The sequence below is a fragment of the Aspergillus steynii genome (genome assembly GCF_002849105.1).
Source record: "Aspergillus steynii IBT 23096 chromosome Unknown P170scaffold_11, whole genome shotgun sequence".
Taxonomy (NCBI): domain Eukaryota; kingdom Fungi; phylum Ascomycota; class Eurotiomycetes; order Eurotiales; family Aspergillaceae; genus Aspergillus; species Aspergillus steynii.
The window spans coordinates 374,694-392,789 of NW_020194408.1; the positions used below are offsets into that span (position 1 = coordinate 374,694).

General features: G+C 54.7%; 6 protein-coding genes across 6 annotated transcripts; all 6 read left to right on the forward strand.

Moving 5' to 3' along the window:
• Positions 1–505: 505 nt before the first annotated feature.
• Positions 506–1,858, forward strand: P170DRAFT_441614 (uncharacterized protein). The gene is made up of 3 exons (XM_024850355.1): positions 506–1,207; positions 1,327–1,412; positions 1,487–1,858. Exons 1-3 carry the CDS (start codon positions 655–657, stop codon positions 1,709–1,711), a joined length of 864 nt encoding a protein of 287 aa, XP_024698457.1. The 5' UTR covers positions 506–654; the 3' UTR covers positions 1,712–1,858.
• Positions 1,859–2,003: 145 nt separating this feature from the next.
• P170DRAFT_418918 (CaiB/BaiF CoA transferase family protein) lies at positions 2,004–3,291 on the forward strand. The gene is made up of 2 exons (XM_024847250.1): positions 2,004–2,109; positions 2,166–3,291. The coding sequence occupies exons 1-2, from the start codon at positions 2,049–2,051 to the stop codon at positions 3,251–3,253; spliced, it is 1,149 nt and encodes a 382-aa protein (XP_024698458.1). The 5' UTR covers positions 2,004–2,048; the 3' UTR covers positions 3,254–3,291.
• Positions 3,292–9,381: 6,090 nt separating this feature from the next.
• On the forward strand, positions 9,382–11,316 carry P170DRAFT_369873 (putative serine/threonine protein kinase; the record flags this gene model as incomplete). The annotated part of the gene is made up of 1 exon (XM_024844934.1): positions 9,382–11,316. The coding sequence occupies one exon, from the start codon at positions 9,382–9,384 to the stop codon at positions 11,314–11,316; it is 1,935 nt and encodes a 644-aa protein (XP_024698459.1).
• Positions 11,317–12,527: 1,211 nt separating this feature from the next.
• On the forward strand, positions 12,528–15,065 carry P170DRAFT_370517 (Sad1/UNC domain protein; the record flags this gene model as incomplete). The annotated part of the gene is made up of 1 exon (XM_024844960.1): positions 12,528–15,065. The coding sequence occupies one exon, from the start codon at positions 12,528–12,530 to the stop codon at positions 15,063–15,065; it is 2,538 nt and encodes an 845-aa protein (XP_024698460.1).
• Positions 15,066–15,361: 296 nt separating this feature from the next.
• P170DRAFT_481109 (Spo12 family protein) lies at positions 15,362–15,860 on the forward strand (the record flags this gene model as incomplete). The annotated part of the gene is made up of 3 exons (XM_024853835.1): positions 15,362–15,519; positions 15,571–15,660; positions 15,755–15,860. The coding sequence occupies 3 exons, from the start codon at positions 15,362–15,364 to the stop codon at positions 15,858–15,860; spliced, it is 354 nt and encodes a 117-aa protein (XP_024698461.1).
• Positions 15,861–16,301: 441 nt separating this feature from the next.
• Positions 16,302–18,092, forward strand: P170DRAFT_441618 (acyl-CoA dehydrogenase family protein). Its single transcript, XM_024850356.1, has 4 exons — positions 16,302–16,475; positions 16,543–16,788; positions 16,845–17,057; positions 17,129–18,092. The coding sequence occupies exons 1-4, from the start codon at positions 16,401–16,403 to the stop codon at positions 17,942–17,944; spliced, it is 1,350 nt and encodes a 449-aa protein (XP_024698462.1). The 5' UTR covers positions 16,302–16,400; the 3' UTR covers positions 17,945–18,092.
• Positions 18,093–18,096: the final 4 nt, after the last annotated feature.

The window sequence follows — 18,096 nt, forward strand, 5'->3', positions numbered from 1 at the left end:
GTATCACGAAAATTGGCAAAGGTATATACCTCGAGTTGGTTTCTTCTGGTTTGCAGTTAAGCTTTGGGCCAAGGCGGCACGTGCCGACCGAGCCAAACCCAACAAACACATCTTTTCTACAGTTATTTCCTGTCTGCTCCGAGTACATCCAGTAGTATACTCCGATCCTGTGTAGAGTCAGTAAGAGATTCAGGAGACCGTTGGACCCAGCCGGACCAGACCAGAGACATGTGGCAGTATCCCCTAAGATTGGACCCCACCGGCCATCGAGGTGAACTCCGTCCGCCGTAATTAGCACGACTGGCGTTTGAAACACTCACGGACTGCTAGCCAGCAATCTAAACGCTTATTTGATTAATCGGGCGAGCTAAATGACCCAATGAGGTAATGCCAGGTCTCGACTGCCCCAAAGGGGCTCTGTTGATTCTGCTAGTCATTTCGCATGATGATTAGTAGTAGTCGTATTTATTGTGCAGAGCCCCTCGCGCCACTTTTTCCTGCCGACATTCTTCGATTGCCATCCCCTTTCTTATACCTTCTCTTCCCTACTTTCTTCCTCGTTCTTTCTCTTCTTTCTCTTCTTCGCTCGATTCTCCTCCCCATCTTCTCAGACCCACTCCCACTCCCACTCCCACATTTCCCACATTACACATCATGGATCTCGTCGGCAAACTCGTCGGGAAAGTGCTCGAATCCAAGAGCGGTGAGAGCAGCGGCGGCGGCGGCGGCGGCGGAGGATACGGATATTCCGAGCAGCAGCAACCGCAGCCACCGTCGGGCTATGGCGGATATTCCGCTCCTCCTCCCTCCGGCCCGCCGCCCGGTGCCTCGCAAGACCTGCCGTATCCGTGGATCGCCCGCTGGGATGACCAGAGCGGCCGCTACTTCTTCGTTAACCAGCAGACCGGCGAAAGCACCTGGCACCACCCCGGCGGCGGTGCTCCCCCCCAGCCATACGGTCAGCCCTCGTACGGCGGCCAGCCATCCTATGGTCAGCCTTCGTATGGCCAGCCCTCGTACGGCCAACCCTCGTACGGCCAGCAGCCGGCATACGGCGGGTATGAGGGATCGCGTCAGGGAGAGTACTATCCCCAGCAGCAGCAGCCGCCAGCCGAGAAGAAGGATCACAAGATGCTGTACGCCGCGGGAGGCGCGGCGGCCGGTCTTGCCGGCGGTGCGCTCTTGATGCACGAGGGAGAGGAGATTCGTAAGTGCCACTCTTTCGCATAGCTCAATCGACTCTGAACGGACTTGTTCGTTCGTTTGGTTGTCCGCAGGCCACATGCAATTACGCATACAGATTCAGCTGACTCTCTTCTCCGACAGATGACAGCTGGGATGAAAACAAGGAGAAGCTCGAACAGGGAGTGCAGGACTTCCCTGAAGACGCTGCCCACTGGACTGGCGAAAAGGTAAGCACTGATGATCTGGACCCGTTGCAGCGAGGAAATAGCAGACAGACCCATTCTGACCGTTTCATGATTAGGTCGGCGAGGCCGAACAGATCCCCGATAGAATCGAAGACGGCTGGGACCGCGCCGAGGACCGGATTGAAGACGGCTGGGACAACACAGTCGAGAATGTCGAGGACTTCCCCGAGAATGCCGCGCACTGGACGGGAGAGAAGGTCGGTGAAGTGGAGTCCTTCGGCGACGACCTTGGGGATGCCTACGATGCCGGAGAGGCCGAGGGTCGGGACGAGGATTGGTAGTTGCGCCTGGGTATCTGCAGATGACTGAATAGGTGGGGGTTATCATATACGAAATACTGGCATGTGCTTTTGGGAGGATGAATCCATGTGAAGGAGATTAAAATTGAATACCAATCGAATAGATAGAAAGACAGAATAATGCACCGCTGATGCACTCCTGACTAATCCTTCCCCGCACGTGGCCGGACCTCGGCTTGCGGAACCGAATTGGAGAGAAATATATATCGACGGTCGTTGAAGTATACACCACCACTATTAGACATTTTCGCCGACATAGGGTAATCACACTATTGTACCCTGTACTATTTACCAAACTGGCCTTATAAACAGAATCGAAATGTCTGCATCACCGCCGCTCACTGGCACTCGCGTTGTAGAATTAGCGGGTCTTGCTCCGGGTTAGTCGTGATCTCATCGATTGACTCCCTTCATACATATATGCTGACCAACCCAGGTCCATTCGCGGGCCTCCTGCTGGCCGACTACGGCGCGTCAGTGCTACGCATCGACCGACCCAATGCCGTGAGCGCCGACCAGCTAACCCGACATAAAACATCCATCACGCTGGACCTCCGCGATGCGGCTTCCCACCGCGCTCTCCTGTCCATCCTGGCTACGGCAGACGTCCTCATCGACCCCTACCGACCGGGAGTCCTGGAACGGCTGGGGCTCTCGCCCTCCGAGGTTCTTTTGAAACACAATCCTCGTCTGATCGTGGCGCGGATGACGGGGTTCCGACGCGATGGCAAGTACAAGGACATGGCCGGTCACGACATCAACTACATAGCGGTATCGGGTGTCCTGTCTATGCTGGGTCGATCGGGCGAGACTCCTTACGCTCCGGGGAACATCCTGGGCGATTTCGGCGGCGGAGGCGCTATGTGTTTTTTGGGGATCTTGCTGGCTTTGCTGGCACGCTCCCGCACGGGACGAGGGCAGGTCGTCGAAGCGAACATGGTGGACGGTTCTGCGTATCTGGCCGCGATGCCGCGACTGTGCCGCCACACGCCGTTCTGGGATCAGCCTCGCGGTCAGAACATGGTAGACGGGGGGAGTCCGTTCTACGACACCTACGAGACCAAAGACGCAGGCAAGTACTTTGCCGTGGGGGCGTTGGAGCCCCAGTTCTACGCGGCGCTTCTGAAGGGCCTTGGGTTCGGCCCCCAGGAGCTGCCGTCGCGAGACGACCGCACCAACTGGCCAGTCCTGCGAGCGGCATTTGCCCAGCGGTTCCGGGAGAAAACGCGCGCAGAGTGGGAGGTCATCTTTGACGGCACCGATTCTTGCGCAACGCCGGTGTTGGAACAGAGCGAGCTCGAAGAGAGTGGATACGAGCAACGGTCGGCCGTCCATCTGACTGAGACTCCGGCCTTGCCCATAGCCGCAGACGACGGGGCCTGGTCCGGAGGCGGACTCGCTCCGGGAACCGGTGGGCAGGAGACACTGCAGGACTGGCTGGGATGGGAGAAGGGAAGACACTACGGGGTTCGGTCTGATGGGGCGCTGGTGCAGCAGGCAGCAGGCAGCAAGGCGAAGCTGTGAGTCTGGCCATAGCCAGACTCACAGGGTTGTAATGGGAGGGAAGGGAAACCTGCTGGAAAAGCCCAGCGAGAAGAAATGTAAATATCCTGTTTGCAGGCCACGAACCCCCGTACATAATCTGGTCGACACAGTCTTGATTTTGGAGTTGAGGAGTCCCATGGAACGCCATGCATCTGGGTGCACGGGATAACAGGACGCGCTCGATCTTGTTTCGCATGCAGTCTGGGTCACACAGGCCGGCGCTTGATGTGAAACATGGACCTCGTCAGATCCCGTCAGACTCAAATTCTCGGTGCCGAGCTAAGCACCGAAACTTCTCCAGGACGAACCCCTTCCCTCCAGGCGAGTGGTCACACTGGTGGAACGCACCGATCTCCATCGACCAAACGCTGCGAGCGTTGGGGTCACGTCTCATGTCTTCAGAAACCCCTCAAGCGACTCCAATGCGATCCGTCTGATGGAGGCAAGGAGACATGCGCCCTGCAATGAGTGCAGACATACATATGATATGCGCCATTTTCTGTTGGAGATGGGATATGTCTGACGTCCGCTGTCGATCGACCCCTCCGAGGTGGAGAGAGGCGGGAATATGCAATCTCCACTGTCTGGGGAAAACCCAAGGGCTGGAGAGTTGGTGAAATCGACAACATCAACACCAGGCTGGCCTCGAAACGAAGCTGAACCAGACATCAGCCAAAGGAACGACGCAAAAAGGAGTGCACCAGTCAGAAGGCTGCCAATCCGGGGAACAGGGAAAATCCCCCTTTTGGACAAGCCCCGAGTCGGGGAATTCCCCCCGTGCGGGGTAATACGGCCGAGTTCCTTTGTTTTGTTTGTTGCGACCTGCGATGTATCCTCCCGCGGACATCAGTATGCAGCGGTACATCCGTAGGTGATATGATAGGAGATGATATGATAGAACCACCACGGACTCGATGATGTGATTTCCATACGGACCCCGGAGTTGTGATATGCACTCCTCCTCCGGCGAGATATCAAATGGCTGGATGCACCGCTAGTGACTCTCCCCTGACCAATCACTGTGTCCACTCTTCCGCTGAGGTCGCACGCCCGATAAGATCAGCAAAACCCGGGGTTGGGAAATGAGGTCCATGTCCATTGAGTTTGTTCGATCGTTGCCACATTCTCGATGGTTTCCCCGGAAAAGGGGGGCCACGGCTATCTCCAGCAATGAGGACCTCCCTAGGGACCAGGGACTTCTCAGGGATGGGACTCAGTTACCGTCCCCCCTTATTGAAAACGGAAACCAATCATCGTCATCGGCATGGACGATTGTTATCATCATGATGTGGCCAGCCTCCCTAGTCCCTCGAGGGCCGTGTTACGGAATGGCATGGAAAGTCGTGGAAGAACGACCGCGGACGAATCCAGTGTCAGCTGTCACCTCCCCATGAATGCCCATGGGTGGTTCTCGTGAGAGCTCTCGTGGTGGTGTGGTCAGCATCCGTTTGGGGGGAGCTTCCAGGGATCGCGTGATGTCCGTGTTCATCTCATCAAATGATTATCGCTGTTTAGTGATAGGCCTGGCAAACTCTCTTCTGCCCACCCGAACTTTGGACTCTCGGAGCGTAATGACAACCGTGCTGGATGCGCCCCGATCTCCTCCTGCCTATCCGAGTAAGAAGGAGGGTGCTCCCGGTATCTACGGTTCAACCTGTCCCATGAATCCTTAGGCACACACTCCCTGCTTTCGCAATAGTCAGCCTGAATGGCCCCCATTCCATGCTGTCAAACTGGCCGAAACTTTGATCAAATCAGAAAAGACGTAACGGAGATGACGAGCTCAATAATAATGAGCGAGAATAATACTGCGTGTTAATTCAGAAATATGAAAAATCGAAATGACATGCTACAGAAACAGTATACTCCGTACTCATGAAAAAAATGAATAAAATAAATAAATAAAATACAATAAAATAAAACCAAAATCAAAGTCAAACGACGATTCCCTTCTTCGGAAGCAGGCAGGAGAGACACGCAACACCCTGCAAGGACAAACCTTGCAGACACACCCCGGGAAGCGGTCAAGCTGCGACTAATGCACCAAGCTGGGTGGCCTTCACCGCCAACCTCCCCGGTACCTCGGCGCCCATACATGCCTCTAAGGTCAGGCAGGTACCTTGGGTAACCACCTACATGCATGCCGGAAACATACCAGCCACGGGGGTTTCTACCTGCCTGCCTGCCTACAGCCCGTCGGTCCAAACTCGACGCGCCAGCAGGGGGGGGGCGCTTGAGGGACGGTTACTGATTGATTTCACTTCCATTCCAATCGGACGCTTCACTAAGTCCATAACATCATATGTTATCTCTCCCCCCCTCCCCCTCCTTCCACTACGCCGTAAACATTCGGCCCTTGACATACGATCACCATTCATCAAATCATTCCTGTGACAACGGGAGGGGAAATCCCCGCACTCTCTCTGCCGCGCGATAACAGACTGAATGTTGATCACGCAAGCTGTGCCACACAAAGCCGTTGTTGAGTTGTTGACTCCCATGGGGTTCCCTGGGACCCGCGGGACTTGAACCACGAGATTGTAAACTCTACACGACGTTCTGCCGCCCCGATGGACCGTCTCAAAATATGGACCGGAACCCATCAACCATGGACTCCCGACATTCACCTGATCAACTCTCGATAAGAGAGATAGTCCTATGGACTAGAACGGGTCAGATCGTACGGAAGTACGTACAAAGTAGACGATGGTAATAATTGCGCTCACTATCTCTGGACCGATAATCTACGAATCTGTAACATCTTGAGTGTACACATAATTAAAACATCGTCATCGTCGTCTCAAAATTAATCTGCAACCACCTCATCTTCCCCATACACCCGAATCCAGAATGATCAGCCTGGGCCGGGAATTTTTTTTATTTTTACTTTTATTTTTATTTATTTTATTTTTATTTTTAATGCGGGTTCTTTCTTCTTTTTTCTTTTTTCGAATTTCCCCAACGAATGGTGCAATTGTTGGCCACGACACCTCCAACTGGGTGCTGGCGTCATGCACCCTGGAAATAGTACCAACTCGTCACCCCCTGATTGGCCGGTCGCCCATTAGTGCCAGCGCACTCAGCCGGAAGGGGAGTAGCGCTAACCGCCACCCAATGCTCCGCCTTCGACCGACGGGACTAGACCCGATGGAAATGGAAGCATGATGCATCAGCGTCCCCGTTTCCCCCAATCCCATCCTCATCAGTCATCACCTGTCCGGCTGCCTAGGTGGGGTCCGTCAGGATAGATTCAGTCTAGTCCCTTCCAGGGAGGGCGCACCGGCGGTTGATCCTCGACCGGGCTTCCTGTAGTTGTGCAACCAGTGCATTAGGAGTATTTCTCCTGCCGCCCACACGGTATGAATAATGTTATGTTTGGTTATGTGACGAGGGTGGTTTCCCGCCGAGACCCTGTCCGGACCTGCAGGAACCTTTCCCTTAGTAGACCCCAGTACATTCCGGGATGTCTTCCTGGGCAGCCAGGTTGCCCTGCCCTATATTCAAGTTCATGGAAAACAAACCAAGAAAGAAAAAGAAAAAAGCACCGTTTTGGTCTCTTACTACATATAGCGTGACCAATACGCCGTGATGAGCGATGTTGATTCCTGTCTCCGAAAAGTTAAACTATATCCCAACTATAACCTTAGGCACTGGCAGATAAGGAGGTAGTCCCGAGTGACTATCTGATACTAAACTTTATGGTTGGAGTAGTCCCTGGGACTTGCACATGGTCCCCCTTCGAGTCCTGCCTACGGTACGGAATACCGGTCTTCCCTATCACGACAGATCCCCGGGGCAATTGTTTGCTCTGCGTAACATTGTTCCCTACCTGCCATTTGCGCAATTCACCATAGATTATGAGGTAATTAATTAAGGAATGGATTCTAGATTCCAGCCACGGCATGACAGATACCACGCTGATGACTCGGTTGCGACTTGCTTCGTCATAAGAGGGATGAATAATGCTCTAGGAAGAAGATGGAAGCGCGCGCATGTCGTAATGATAATGACCGGAACGGTACGTTACTGAAACATGCCCAGGTCGGAAGTGAGTGCCTTCTCCGAACTCAGCCTGAGAGCATTATGTAATGGGTTTCTATTTCCCGAAGGAATTGATGACTCAAAGACTAAAACGGGCTCCCACCGAGGCGTAGAGCTCGGTCGTTCGATACCTAATCGTATGTACCTAAGCATGAGTCTTTTTTTTTTCTTCTGTTCCAGGCAGAAAACTCATGACGAGGGACGATGGAGATACTGGATTATCGTCGGCTGTTTCGCTGGCAGCACAACAGCCAAAGAGATGATTCATTCAGGGGGGTGTGGGGTCCGTCCGAAAGCGGCCTAGGACCTTCTCGACCTGCATCCATCGAGGCGAGTTGGTGGGCCGACCGGAGATCGCACGTATCGTAACCACGAGGAAACGGGGCCCTTGATTTGGCTGGCCGATGCGACAGACGTATTCGTACCGTAACGCTCTGGCGTCATTGGCTGGCGGGGCACCCACTCTGGGTCAAGTTGGACACCCCCCATGGAAAAGCCGACCAGGGAGGGTTCTCGCTCGTTCGCCCATCTTCTCGCCATCGCTGCAGTGAGTGGGTTTGTTTCCCCCCCCTCCAAAGTTCCGGGACCCGTCTGCCCTTTCATTCGACTGTTTCGCCCCTCAACGTACTCCATTATTACCTATCAACGACTAACTGCTATCATCCGGACCTCCTTATCCCTATCGCCTGCCAACTTATCCGCGCTCTCCGTCCCATCCCCATCCCGTCCCTTCCCTACTTCCTTCCCCTTCCTCTCATCATCATCATCCTCATTTCCTATCATTCCACCTCATCTTCACCGACTTCATCACTCCTACCTTCTTCTCTTCCCTCCTCCCGTTGCTCCTTCCTAATTCCCTCCCTCTCGCCTCCGTCGCCTCTCGTCATACTCCCATCTATAGCTCAATCGCCCCTGGGCTTCTCATCCCAATCTTCGCCCTCTACAACCTCATTTCAACAGCGGGACAGTGCTTATACAAGGCCTTGATTTGCTCAGAATCAGCTTGTTATCGGTTTTATTGCCAAAAAAAAAGTGCACATTGCCAAATCCGTTTCACCTGCTTTTTTGTCCGTTGCCTTGTTCCGGGACCTTCGAACACCTATCGAGTGACTCATATCAAGCCAATTACCTCTCTTAAGTCACTGCGGACCCACGACGCTTCGTCTCTCCTCCATTCATTCTCCGAAGCTGTGCTACGTTTCAATCGCCTATTGATACTACGTGTGAGGATCTCGATTTGCTCCTGAGGTCGACACTTGCTTAGTTGTCATCCACTTCGCCTCTCCCTGGGCCGGGTGCTGGTATTCGGATCTTCAACCTGCCCAAGCATCAGGGCTGAAGACGCCTGGTACCAGCTGTCCAGAGCCTCAGCATCGTTTATATACCATCCTCCGCTCCCCCTCAGCTCGGGCTTTCTTTGTTGTCTCAGGCAACCTATGACTCTGTCGTCATAGCTCAACCTCGATTCCTTTCCTGAGTCACGACAACCTCGGTCCTTCAACCTGGTGTTCGAAGGCCGATTTATATCTTTTCTTTCACGAGCCTTGTTTATACATCTAGCATAAAAAATTACGATATTACGCAGCGTTTTTCGTCTCTTCGATTGTTCCCTTCCGTGTCCCTCTCGCCCGGACACTGTCTTTCTCTTCGACACACTCTTTCAGTTTTCATACCTGTCAGCATTTGGCTCTCGCCCTCAACCTTCGCGAAACGATATACCGATGAACCTATAACAGTCTTTTCAAATTTCCTATTGTTGTCAATCCGCGCGGGTACCTGAACTGCGCTTCGTGCCTACTCATTACTTTGTGACTTTCTTTTGTGATCATATCCCCACTTTTGATATTTATATGAGACTTTGAGCCAACAGTCTACTGTGTCTTGTTTTCTTTCTCGCCCTGTTATTTTCTTGCATCCGATTATTCTTTTCCTTCTTGGTTTCTCTCGCAGGTCAACCTCCCGTTGGAATCGCCTTCTCAATTCTTGTCTCTATTGGTCGCCTCATTGTTCGTGTCGCTGATCACCAACCCTCTCCGTCGTGATCTGTTCGAGTATCTTGACGCAAAATGGACTGCCTCAAGAACAGTTTCGTCAAAGGCCAGCTTTTGGGGGGCCGATTTCGCACGGTTGCTCCCTTGAACCATGGATCATTTGGTATGGTCTTCCTTGCGACCGATATCCAGACTGGTCAAGATGTTGCCATCAAATGTCTGCTGAAGCCGTCGGGTGACGCCATACTCCAGCCCTCTGCCGATTTCCGTTTCGAGGAGCTCAACAGTCACCGGCGCCTTGGATATCATCCCAACATCGTCAACCTTATCCATTGTTTCGAAACCGATGCGCACATGTACCTTGTTCTGGAGTACTGCACGAACGGTGACTTGTACGAGGCTATCAGACTCAACCGTGGACCCCTCGAAACCGAACATGTTCGCGATTTTATGTTGCAACTCGTCAGCGCTGTCGAATTCATGCACGAGCATGGCTTGTACCATCGCGACATCAAGCCCGAGAACATCTTCTTGACCCAGGACGGGTCTATGAAGCTTGGTGACTTGGGCCTGGTTACCCGCGATGCCTGGAGCTACGAGGCCTGCGTTGGAAGTGATCGTTATATGGCTCCGGAGCAGTATGACCCTTCCACCAACGGTTACTCTCCGGCCAAGGCCGACATCTGGGCGATCGGTATTTGCCTGCTCAATGTTCTGTTCGCACGAAACCCATTCGCAACGCCGACAGAATCCGACGTGCTGTTCGCGGACTACGTTCGGGATCGTCAATCTCTTTTCGATATCTTCACCAACATGTCCCAGGACACCTTTGAGATATTGAGATATGCATTGGCCATTGATCCCGAAAAGCGCTCGCTCTCTGCCGTCCGCCACGCCATTCTGCGCGCCGTTTCGTTCACCACGGATGATGATGAATTGGACGAGTTCTGCATCGACGACCGCGAAGTGGTGCCTGCAAGCGCCAACCGCGAACCACTCCGCACGCCTTCCATCTCGAGTCCTCATATCAACCAAGGCGATTCTTTCCCCTGGGCCAAGGCTCTTCAATCCAGCCCTCCCCAGGCTATCCGTCAACTCTCCGCCATCCCGGACAACGAAAGCTACACGGAGGATCTCTTCCCCGCGTCCGAGACTGCCGGCACCTCTTGGTTCTCCGTTCATCAAGGGACCCCATCGATGGCCTCTGTTCTTGAATCTGCTCTCGGTGATTCATTCCGTTCGACCGCTCTTCGCAAGCCCGAGCCCCGATTTCCCCCTCCCTCCGACCCAGTCCCTATTACCGGGTCGCTGCCCAGTCATGCGACGAAGCCTCTTCCGTCGTTGTCCATGGTGTTCGGCCGCAACAAGCAAGACCAGATCTCGAAGAGCTGGAGCGACCTGTGGGATGAAGAGGAAGAATCCGAGGGCGAAGATGTTGCGCTCCAGCAACGACGTGAACAGAACTCTCGCAGCTGGAGCCACGAGAGCATGACTCCTGAGCTTTCGGGCCCCCTGCGTAGCCTTGGAGATGTTCGCAGCTCTCCGATCCTGAATGTTCGCGCTCAGAACCTTGACGAGCCAGACATGGAATCCGACGAGTTCGACGAGAAGCCAATCCAAGTCAAGCCTGGAGTAACTCCTCTGGTGACCCCGCCTCAGTCCCCGGACAGCTCCCCCAAGAAGGGCAACCTCGACAAATGGGCTGCGTTGGGCGACAAGCGAAGGAACTACAAATCGCCCAGCGTTCCTTTCGGACATAAGACATTCCCGACCAACATGGCCTGGCGAAAGGATTGGGGTCTCGGCTCTTCGGGCTTTGACTATGGCTCTTGGGCCAAGAAGGATGCGGGACCTGTCCATGGCCGCCGCCGCCGCCCCTTCCTGGAGAAGGGCTGGCGTCGTGATGCCATGGAGTCGCCCAAATACAACGTGAAGCCCTTCAATAGCTACGACGGTAGCGTCGACGAGGATCTTGATCTCGTCGGTGGCTGGCATGACCTGCACCTCTAAGTTCACTCGAAAGTGTCCATCGCCTCACCTGCCAGCCTGCCAACCTGTCCTCGTTCTGCTGTTCCGTTTAATACTCACTTGGGAAGAAGAGCAGAGAAAACCACAACATCCCGTACCTTTTTGTTTCTTTCTTCTTTTCTTCTTTCATCTTCCACATCAATTTTATTCTCCGCTCGGTCGATTCTATTAAACAGAAATTATGGTTCCACATTATTAACTTTTTTATTCAATTTCCCTCTCATGTGATAGATCCTTTGCACGCGGCTTCCACACATTTGATGTTCGTGTTTCCTCTTCCACTCTTGTATAATATATTAGCTCTCTTCGAACAAGGACGCAGTCGCGACGAGCAGTTCAAAAAGTGACACATCAACTGATAGCCTGGAGGGGATGAGTTTCTGGGGGAGGTTGAGGGGGTTTTTCTTTTTGAAAAATGTTCGTTTGTATTTCTGGACGCAAAAAGGTTCAACTTGACGGGGGCAGGACAGGCGCAACGGGCGAGGCGATGATCAATCAACAACTACAACAACCAATACAAGCAAGAAAGCAACAAAAAAGCTACGAGAATGGTTTTTTCTTTTCCCTTCATTCTTTCGTTTGGATCTACCCAAGGACACAGGTGTACTGGACTGGTTTCTCTGTACTGTAATTAGCTGGGACAATCGAACGGGTGGTGAAGTGGACCGAGAATATTGATAGCATCCGAATCAAGATCAAACATAGTGACTCTCGTACGTCTTTCGTGCAGCCACCGGCGTAGTGATTCTATCGCTGTAGTTGTAGACTTGTAGACTTGGAGATAGTGATGGTCTCTCACAGACAGGGCGGTGTGGACAGGCGGTGAGCGCTCTCCACGTGCGGAGACGCCAGATATGGGTCCGTCCCGTTTGAGCCGATTGTCTCTCCGATGCCCGTTCGCCTTCAAGCTCCTCGTCTTCTTGCATAAAATTGCCGGCTGCCGACAAGTCTCCTGTAAACTTCCCTCCATTTGAACTGTTGATTCCCGGCCTCTTATTGGCCAGCTTCGCATCGGGCTCGAATTCTAATTATTTCACTGATCTGCAGAAGACGATGCATATGCGACACGCCCTGACTTAGTCGAGTGACCCCAACGAGACGCTCTCCCACCAAGTCGGTTCGCCCACCACTACGCCTCAGTGGTGTGGTACGAGAAAGGGGAACAAGGAAAAAAAAAAGCGAAGGGTCACACGATGTCGGTTGCCCCTTGGTCCACCAGCGTGGTCACGGTGGCCGCACTGGCCTCGAGTTGGTTCCAGGGCGTCGTGGGGGAGAACACGCCACCTATTTGCCTGACACGCGACTGGAGGGAGGCCGAGGCCGGGTTCATTCAGTGGCCTGTTTGTGTTGAGAGCCGGTGGCAACGAACGCTAGAACTAGACGCCCACACCGCTACTGAGGGGCCGACCAAGGACGAGGCCAGTTCAGTCACGATATCGGAGACGCCGGCGTCTACACCGACGGAACGACAGGACCACGAGCTGGACACCGACTCGCTCCTGGACAACGCCAATTTCTTGTCCTTCGAAGACTGGAAAAAGCAGAACCTAGCGAAAGCGGGCCAGTCGGCTGATGTCGGAGGAAGCAGGCGCGCAGGCGCAGCCGGGAAGGAAGACCGCCGACGGCCTACGGGGATCAACAATGCTCTGGACTCGCTCGGGGATGATGCGGAGATCGAGCTTGATTTCGGCGGGTTCGGCGCCGATACGCCCGAGGCTGCCAGGCCAACGCCATGGGAGCCCACGGTGCGGAAGACTGATGACGACGACGCGCGCGTGAAGGCGGACCAAGAGCGAGCGGACTCTCTCGCTCATGGTATATCGCGCGCGGGTGCGTCTCGCCGAAAGGATGCCGGCACGACGTGCAAGGAGCGGTTCAACTATGCGTCTTTCGATTGCGCGGCGACGGTGCTCAAAACCAATCCCGAGTGCAAGGGCTCGTCGTCGGTCCTGATTGAGAACAAAGACAGCTATATGCTAAATGAGTGTCGTGCCAACAACAAGTTCTTGATCTTGGAGCTGTGCGATGACATTCTGGTGGATACGGTGGTCCTGGCCAATTACGAGTTTTTCAGTTCCATCTTCCACACGTTCCGGGTCAGCGTGTCCGATAGGTATCCGGCCAAACCGGATCAATGGCGAGAGCTAGGGATCTACGAGGCCAGAAATACTCGGGAGGTACAGGCCTTTGCGGTAGAAAACCCGCTCATATGGGCTCGGTATCTGAAGATCGAGTTCCTGACCCACTACGGCCATGAATTTTACTGTCCCCTCAGTTTAATCCGGGTGCACGGCACCACGATGATGGAGGAATATAAGCATGATGGCGAGGGAGGACGCGCGGACGACGACGTCTCCGAGGAGTCGCTTGAACCTAGTCCCCCGCAACAGGACGCAAAGACGGAGGAGAGCGCCGGCTCTTTCACTCAGGGAGTCTCGACTCCCCCGGCAGATGAACCGGACCCGGTACTTTCAGGTGATGTCACCTGCTCGAACCCGGCCGGAGAAGTCGAAATCCCACTATTGCCGGCTCCCTGGAGTATCACCAGCACTTGCAGGGCGCAGGGCACCTCAACTGAATCCGCTGAATCGGACGGAGAGGTGACTGCGACGTACCAGAACCCCCTGCGGACGAGCGAGGCTCCGGTTACTCGCACAGAGGCGCCCGTGCCCCCAGTAACGCCCTCGGATGTCTCTACGGCAGAGGTGATTGGGGAGCCGAAGTCGACGGCGTCTGCGGAATCGACCATGGTGCCTTCCCCTGCATCGTCTCCGCCGCCACCGTCCCCAGACCCTGCAGCACAGAATGCAACCGCCGAGTCGGTACCGCGAGCGACCGGTACGATGACGAAGGAAGAGCCCAACAGTGCATCGGAGTCGGTACGGCCGGCGGCGATTCAGCCTCCCTCGCCGAACCCAACGACGCAGGAGTCCTTTTTCAAGTCGGTCAACAAGCGGCTGCAGATGTTGGAGTCGAACTCTACGCTATCACTGCTGTATATCGAAGAACAATCTCGTATCTTGCGCGATGCCTTCAGCAAGGTCGAGAAGCGGCAACTGGGGAAGACTTCGACGTTCTTGGAGAATCTGAATGTGACGGTTCTGAACGAGTTGAAGCAGTTCCGCGAGCAATACGACCACGTCTGGAAGAGTGTTGCGCTGGAATTCGAGCACCAACGGATCCAATACCACCAAGAGATCTATTCAATCAGCACCCAGCTGGGCGTGCTCGCCGACGAGCTTGTGTTCCAGAAACGTGTTTCCGTTATCCAGAGCATCATGGTGCTCTTCTGCTTCGCGCTGGTGCTCTTCTCGCGCGGCGCAGTGAGTAGCTACATGGAATTCCCCAGCGTACAGAACATGGTGTCGCGGTCCTACAGTCTGCGGTCTTCGTCCCCCGTTTTTGGTTCGCCATCGATGAGTCCCAGTTCGACGCGGCCAACCTCGTCCCACCGGGGGCCGGGCCATCGACGCAATCTGTCGGACGATTCGCAGGATGGGCCGCTCAGCCCGACCGCGGTTTACGCACCGCCCACACCCCCGTCGGAGCCATCCAGCCCGGAGACGGAGGAGGGCGAGGCAAACAGGGCGACCGTGGATGCGGTGGATGCCGAAGTGGCGCCTCCGTTTCGGTCGCACAGCAGTCCGCCGGTGTTGACGGCCGACGAGGAATTGGCGGATGACGCGAGCGTGGAATCCGGCGAGTCGGTGGCGGACGCCATGGATGGATGAGAAATGAAAATGAAACCTGGCATGCAGATCGACCAAACGTCATGGTGGAAGGGAGGATCAGTTGGGCGGCGAGGCCAAAGTTGGTGGTTGCCATGCCAACAATCGTTTTGGGGCCGCACTTTCATTCTTTGCCGCCCCGTCGACCTTCTTCTTCCCTCGATTTCTCCTTCTTGCCTCTGCCTTCTTTTTCTCCCCCACACTCTGGACTGCCTGAACGATCGACTTCTGCTCTCGATCAGAACAAAAGAAGCGAAAGCATCTCCATTCCAAATTTCCATTACCATACCCCCGACGAAATGGATTCCCCCTCGCATCCCCTCACCGATCGCTCCACCAACACGCATCTGCCTGTTAACGTCGACAAGGCTCAAGAGCTCAAGAACGCGCCCGCCAACATGAACTCCATGGAATACCATCGTGCAGTGCTGCAAGGGAAATTGGAGAGCGGTGACAAGTGAGTGACACGCCGGCCTGCGTCGGGAGACACGCACTAATCTCTCGCCAGACAACCCGCCAACTACGTTTCTCCTTCGGATGACATTATGAGCCCCTGCTCGAAGAAACTGAGCGACCTGAAGGGCAAGCGCTTCAAGAAGTAAGTTTTTTCTGCCTTTCTCTTTTTTTGGTCTCTTTTGCCGGTCTTGACCAAACTTTTCGATTCGAGGACTAACGAAATCGTCTGATTATAGCGCCGGAAAGCCCCAGTCGCTGTTCGCCAAACTGGGCAAGAAGAACTTCGAGCAGTCATCGGCCGAGCATGGGCATCCCACGAAGAGCAGCGACGCAAGCTCGTGAAGTGCTGGGATGCAATGACTTGGATGAGATGAGAGTGGCTGCCCGCAACGGCGCCAGTCGTATGAATGAATGGAGACTCGGCGCAGACGGACCTAATGCTTGCTTTTCTTCTGGGCTTTGATTAATCTTGTTGTGGCCTTTTTCTTGTGTTTTTATTACTTTCTTCAGGTTCTTGGGCTGGTGTTGGGATGGATTCTTGGGGGTTACTTTTTTCTCTGATTCGCCAGACTCTCGGTGAACATGTCTGCATAGAAGGATTGGGGTTCTTATTGGGACTGGAATACCAACGAATTATCGACTCTTGTCATTTGCTTCTGTAGTGCGCATTGGGCGTGTCGGTTGGATCAGGCCATTCATTCCTTCAGCGATGAGTGCAGACCGGCCAGCCGAGGCCAACCTCGGCATCTCCACTTCTCCGCATCCTTTATAATTCCTCTCCCTCCTCATCCTCTTCCTCTCTCGAACCCCAACCCTTGTATCCCTCTATCGCCTATCAACCCTTATATCCCACCCTTTGATCTTATACCCTTCTTTTACATCATGTCCGCCTCTGCTCGAATCCCCCCTATTGCCCAGCCGTTTGTCAGCGACCGCGCCAAAAAGACCCTGGACTTGGTACCGCCCTCTTTCCCTCGGCTGTTTCTCATCGCTCTGCATCTAATCCGCCGGTTGTTTTACATAGGTCGAGCAATTCGTCGAGACGGAATGTATTCCCGCCGAACCTACCTTCCAGGCTCAACTAGGCGAGGGAAAGCAGCGATGGACGACTAACCCCGCCATCCTAGAGACCTTGAAGACCAAGGCTCGCCAGCAAGGCTTGTGGAACATGTTCTTGCCCAAGAAGCATTTCTCTCAGGGTGCTGGATTCACCAACCTCGAATACGGTCTGATGGCCGAGTACCTGGGGAAGAGCAAGTTGGCGTCGGAGGTCCGTTCCTTTACCCTTCCCTCGCCTCGCCACTCCTTTCTGACAATGGGGTTTAGGCGACGAATAATGCCGCTCCCGATACGGGAAACATGGAAGTGCTGGCCAAGTACGGCAATGATGCACAGAAGCAGCAATGGCTGGCTCCGTTGCTGGACGGAAAGATTCGCTCCGCATTCCTCATGACCGAGCCGGACGTCGCCTCCAGCGACGCCACCAACATCGAGCTGAACATGCGCCGTGAAGGCAATGAATATATCCTGAACGGTTCGGTGAGTTTACCGCTCCATCCTGCCCCTAATCCTCCCAACCGAACTCCACTAATCCAGCCTTCTTTCCTCAGAAATGGTGGTCCTCCGGCGCCGGTGACCCCCGATGCAGCCTCTACCTCGTCATGGGTAAATCCGACGCGGCCAACCCAGACCCCTACCGCCAGCAGTCGGTGATCCTGGTCTCCGCCGACACCCCCGGTATCACTGTGCACCGCATGCTGTCGGTATACGGGTACGATGACGCTCCGCACGGCCACGGCCACATCTCCTTCGAGAACGTGCGTGTTCCGGCCTCCAACATGGTCCTCGGCGAGGGCCGCGGCTTCGAGATCATCCAGGGCCGACTCGGCCCCGGGCGCATCCACCACGCGATGCGCACGATCGGCGCGGCCGAAAAGGCGCTCGAGTGGCTGATCGCGCGCATCAACGACGACCGCAAGAAGACCTTCGGCCAGAACCTGGCCGCCCACGGCGTGATCCTGGAGTGGGTGGCGCGCTCGCGCATCGAGATCGACGCCGCGCGCCTCATCGTGCTGAACGCCGCCATCAAGATCGACGAGGGCGACGCCAAGTCGGCGCTCAAGGAGATCGCCCAGGCCAAGGTGCTGGTGCCGCAGACCGCGCTGACCGTCATCGACCGCGCCGTGCAGGCCTACGGTGCCGCCGGTGTCTGCCAGGACACGCCGCTGGCGAACCTGTGGGCGATGATCCGCACGCTGCGCATCGCCGACGGCCCCGACGAGGTTCATCTGCAGCAGATGGGCCGCCGCGAGAACCGCACCCGCAAGGATGCCATCATCGAGCGCCTGAACTGGCAGCGCAAGGAGGGAGAGCGGGTGTTGGCGGCGAATGGCCTCGCCAATCCCAACCCTAAGAGCCACCTCTGATTTCTTTTCGGACTAAATAAACCATTATGAACAAGAGAAAAAAAAAAAGAAACAGAAGAAAGAGAATATGATATCAAGAATTAGTTTGTACATGTTAGTGGGCGGACAATCAACCAAATCAACAGCATAAACATGCAGTCTTATTCCATCGG

Coding starts and splice junctions, on each gene's coding strand:
- P170DRAFT_441618 (XM_024850356.1), top strand. CDS start 16,401: ATGTCCGCCTCTGCTCGAATCCCCCCTATTGCCCAGCCGTTTGTCAGC. Junction 16,789..16,844: donor AGAGCAAGTTGGCGTCGGAG/GTCCGTTCCTTT, acceptor AATGGGGTTTAG/GCGACGAATAATGCCGCTCC. Junction 17,058..17,128: donor AATATATCCTGAACGGTTCG/GTGAGTTTACCG, acceptor TTCTTTCCTCAG/AAATGGTGGTCCTCCGGCGC.
- P170DRAFT_441614 (XM_024850355.1), top strand. CDS start 655: ATGGATCTCGTCGGCAAACTCGTCGGGAAAGTGCTCGAATCCAAGAGC. Junction 1,208..1,326: donor GCACGAGGGAGAGGAGATTC/GTAAGTGCCACT, acceptor CTTCTCCGACAG/ATGACAGCTGGGATGAAAAC. Junction 1,413..1,486: donor CCCACTGGACTGGCGAAAAG/GTAAGCACTGAT, acceptor TTTCATGATTAG/GTCGGCGAGGCCGAACAGAT.
- P170DRAFT_418918 (XM_024847250.1), top strand. CDS start 2,049: ATGTCTGCATCACCGCCGCTCACTGGCACTCGCGTTGTAGAATTAGCG. Junction 2,110..2,165: donor ATTAGCGGGTCTTGCTCCGG/GTTAGTCGTGAT, acceptor TGACCAACCCAG/GTCCATTCGCGGGCCTCCTG.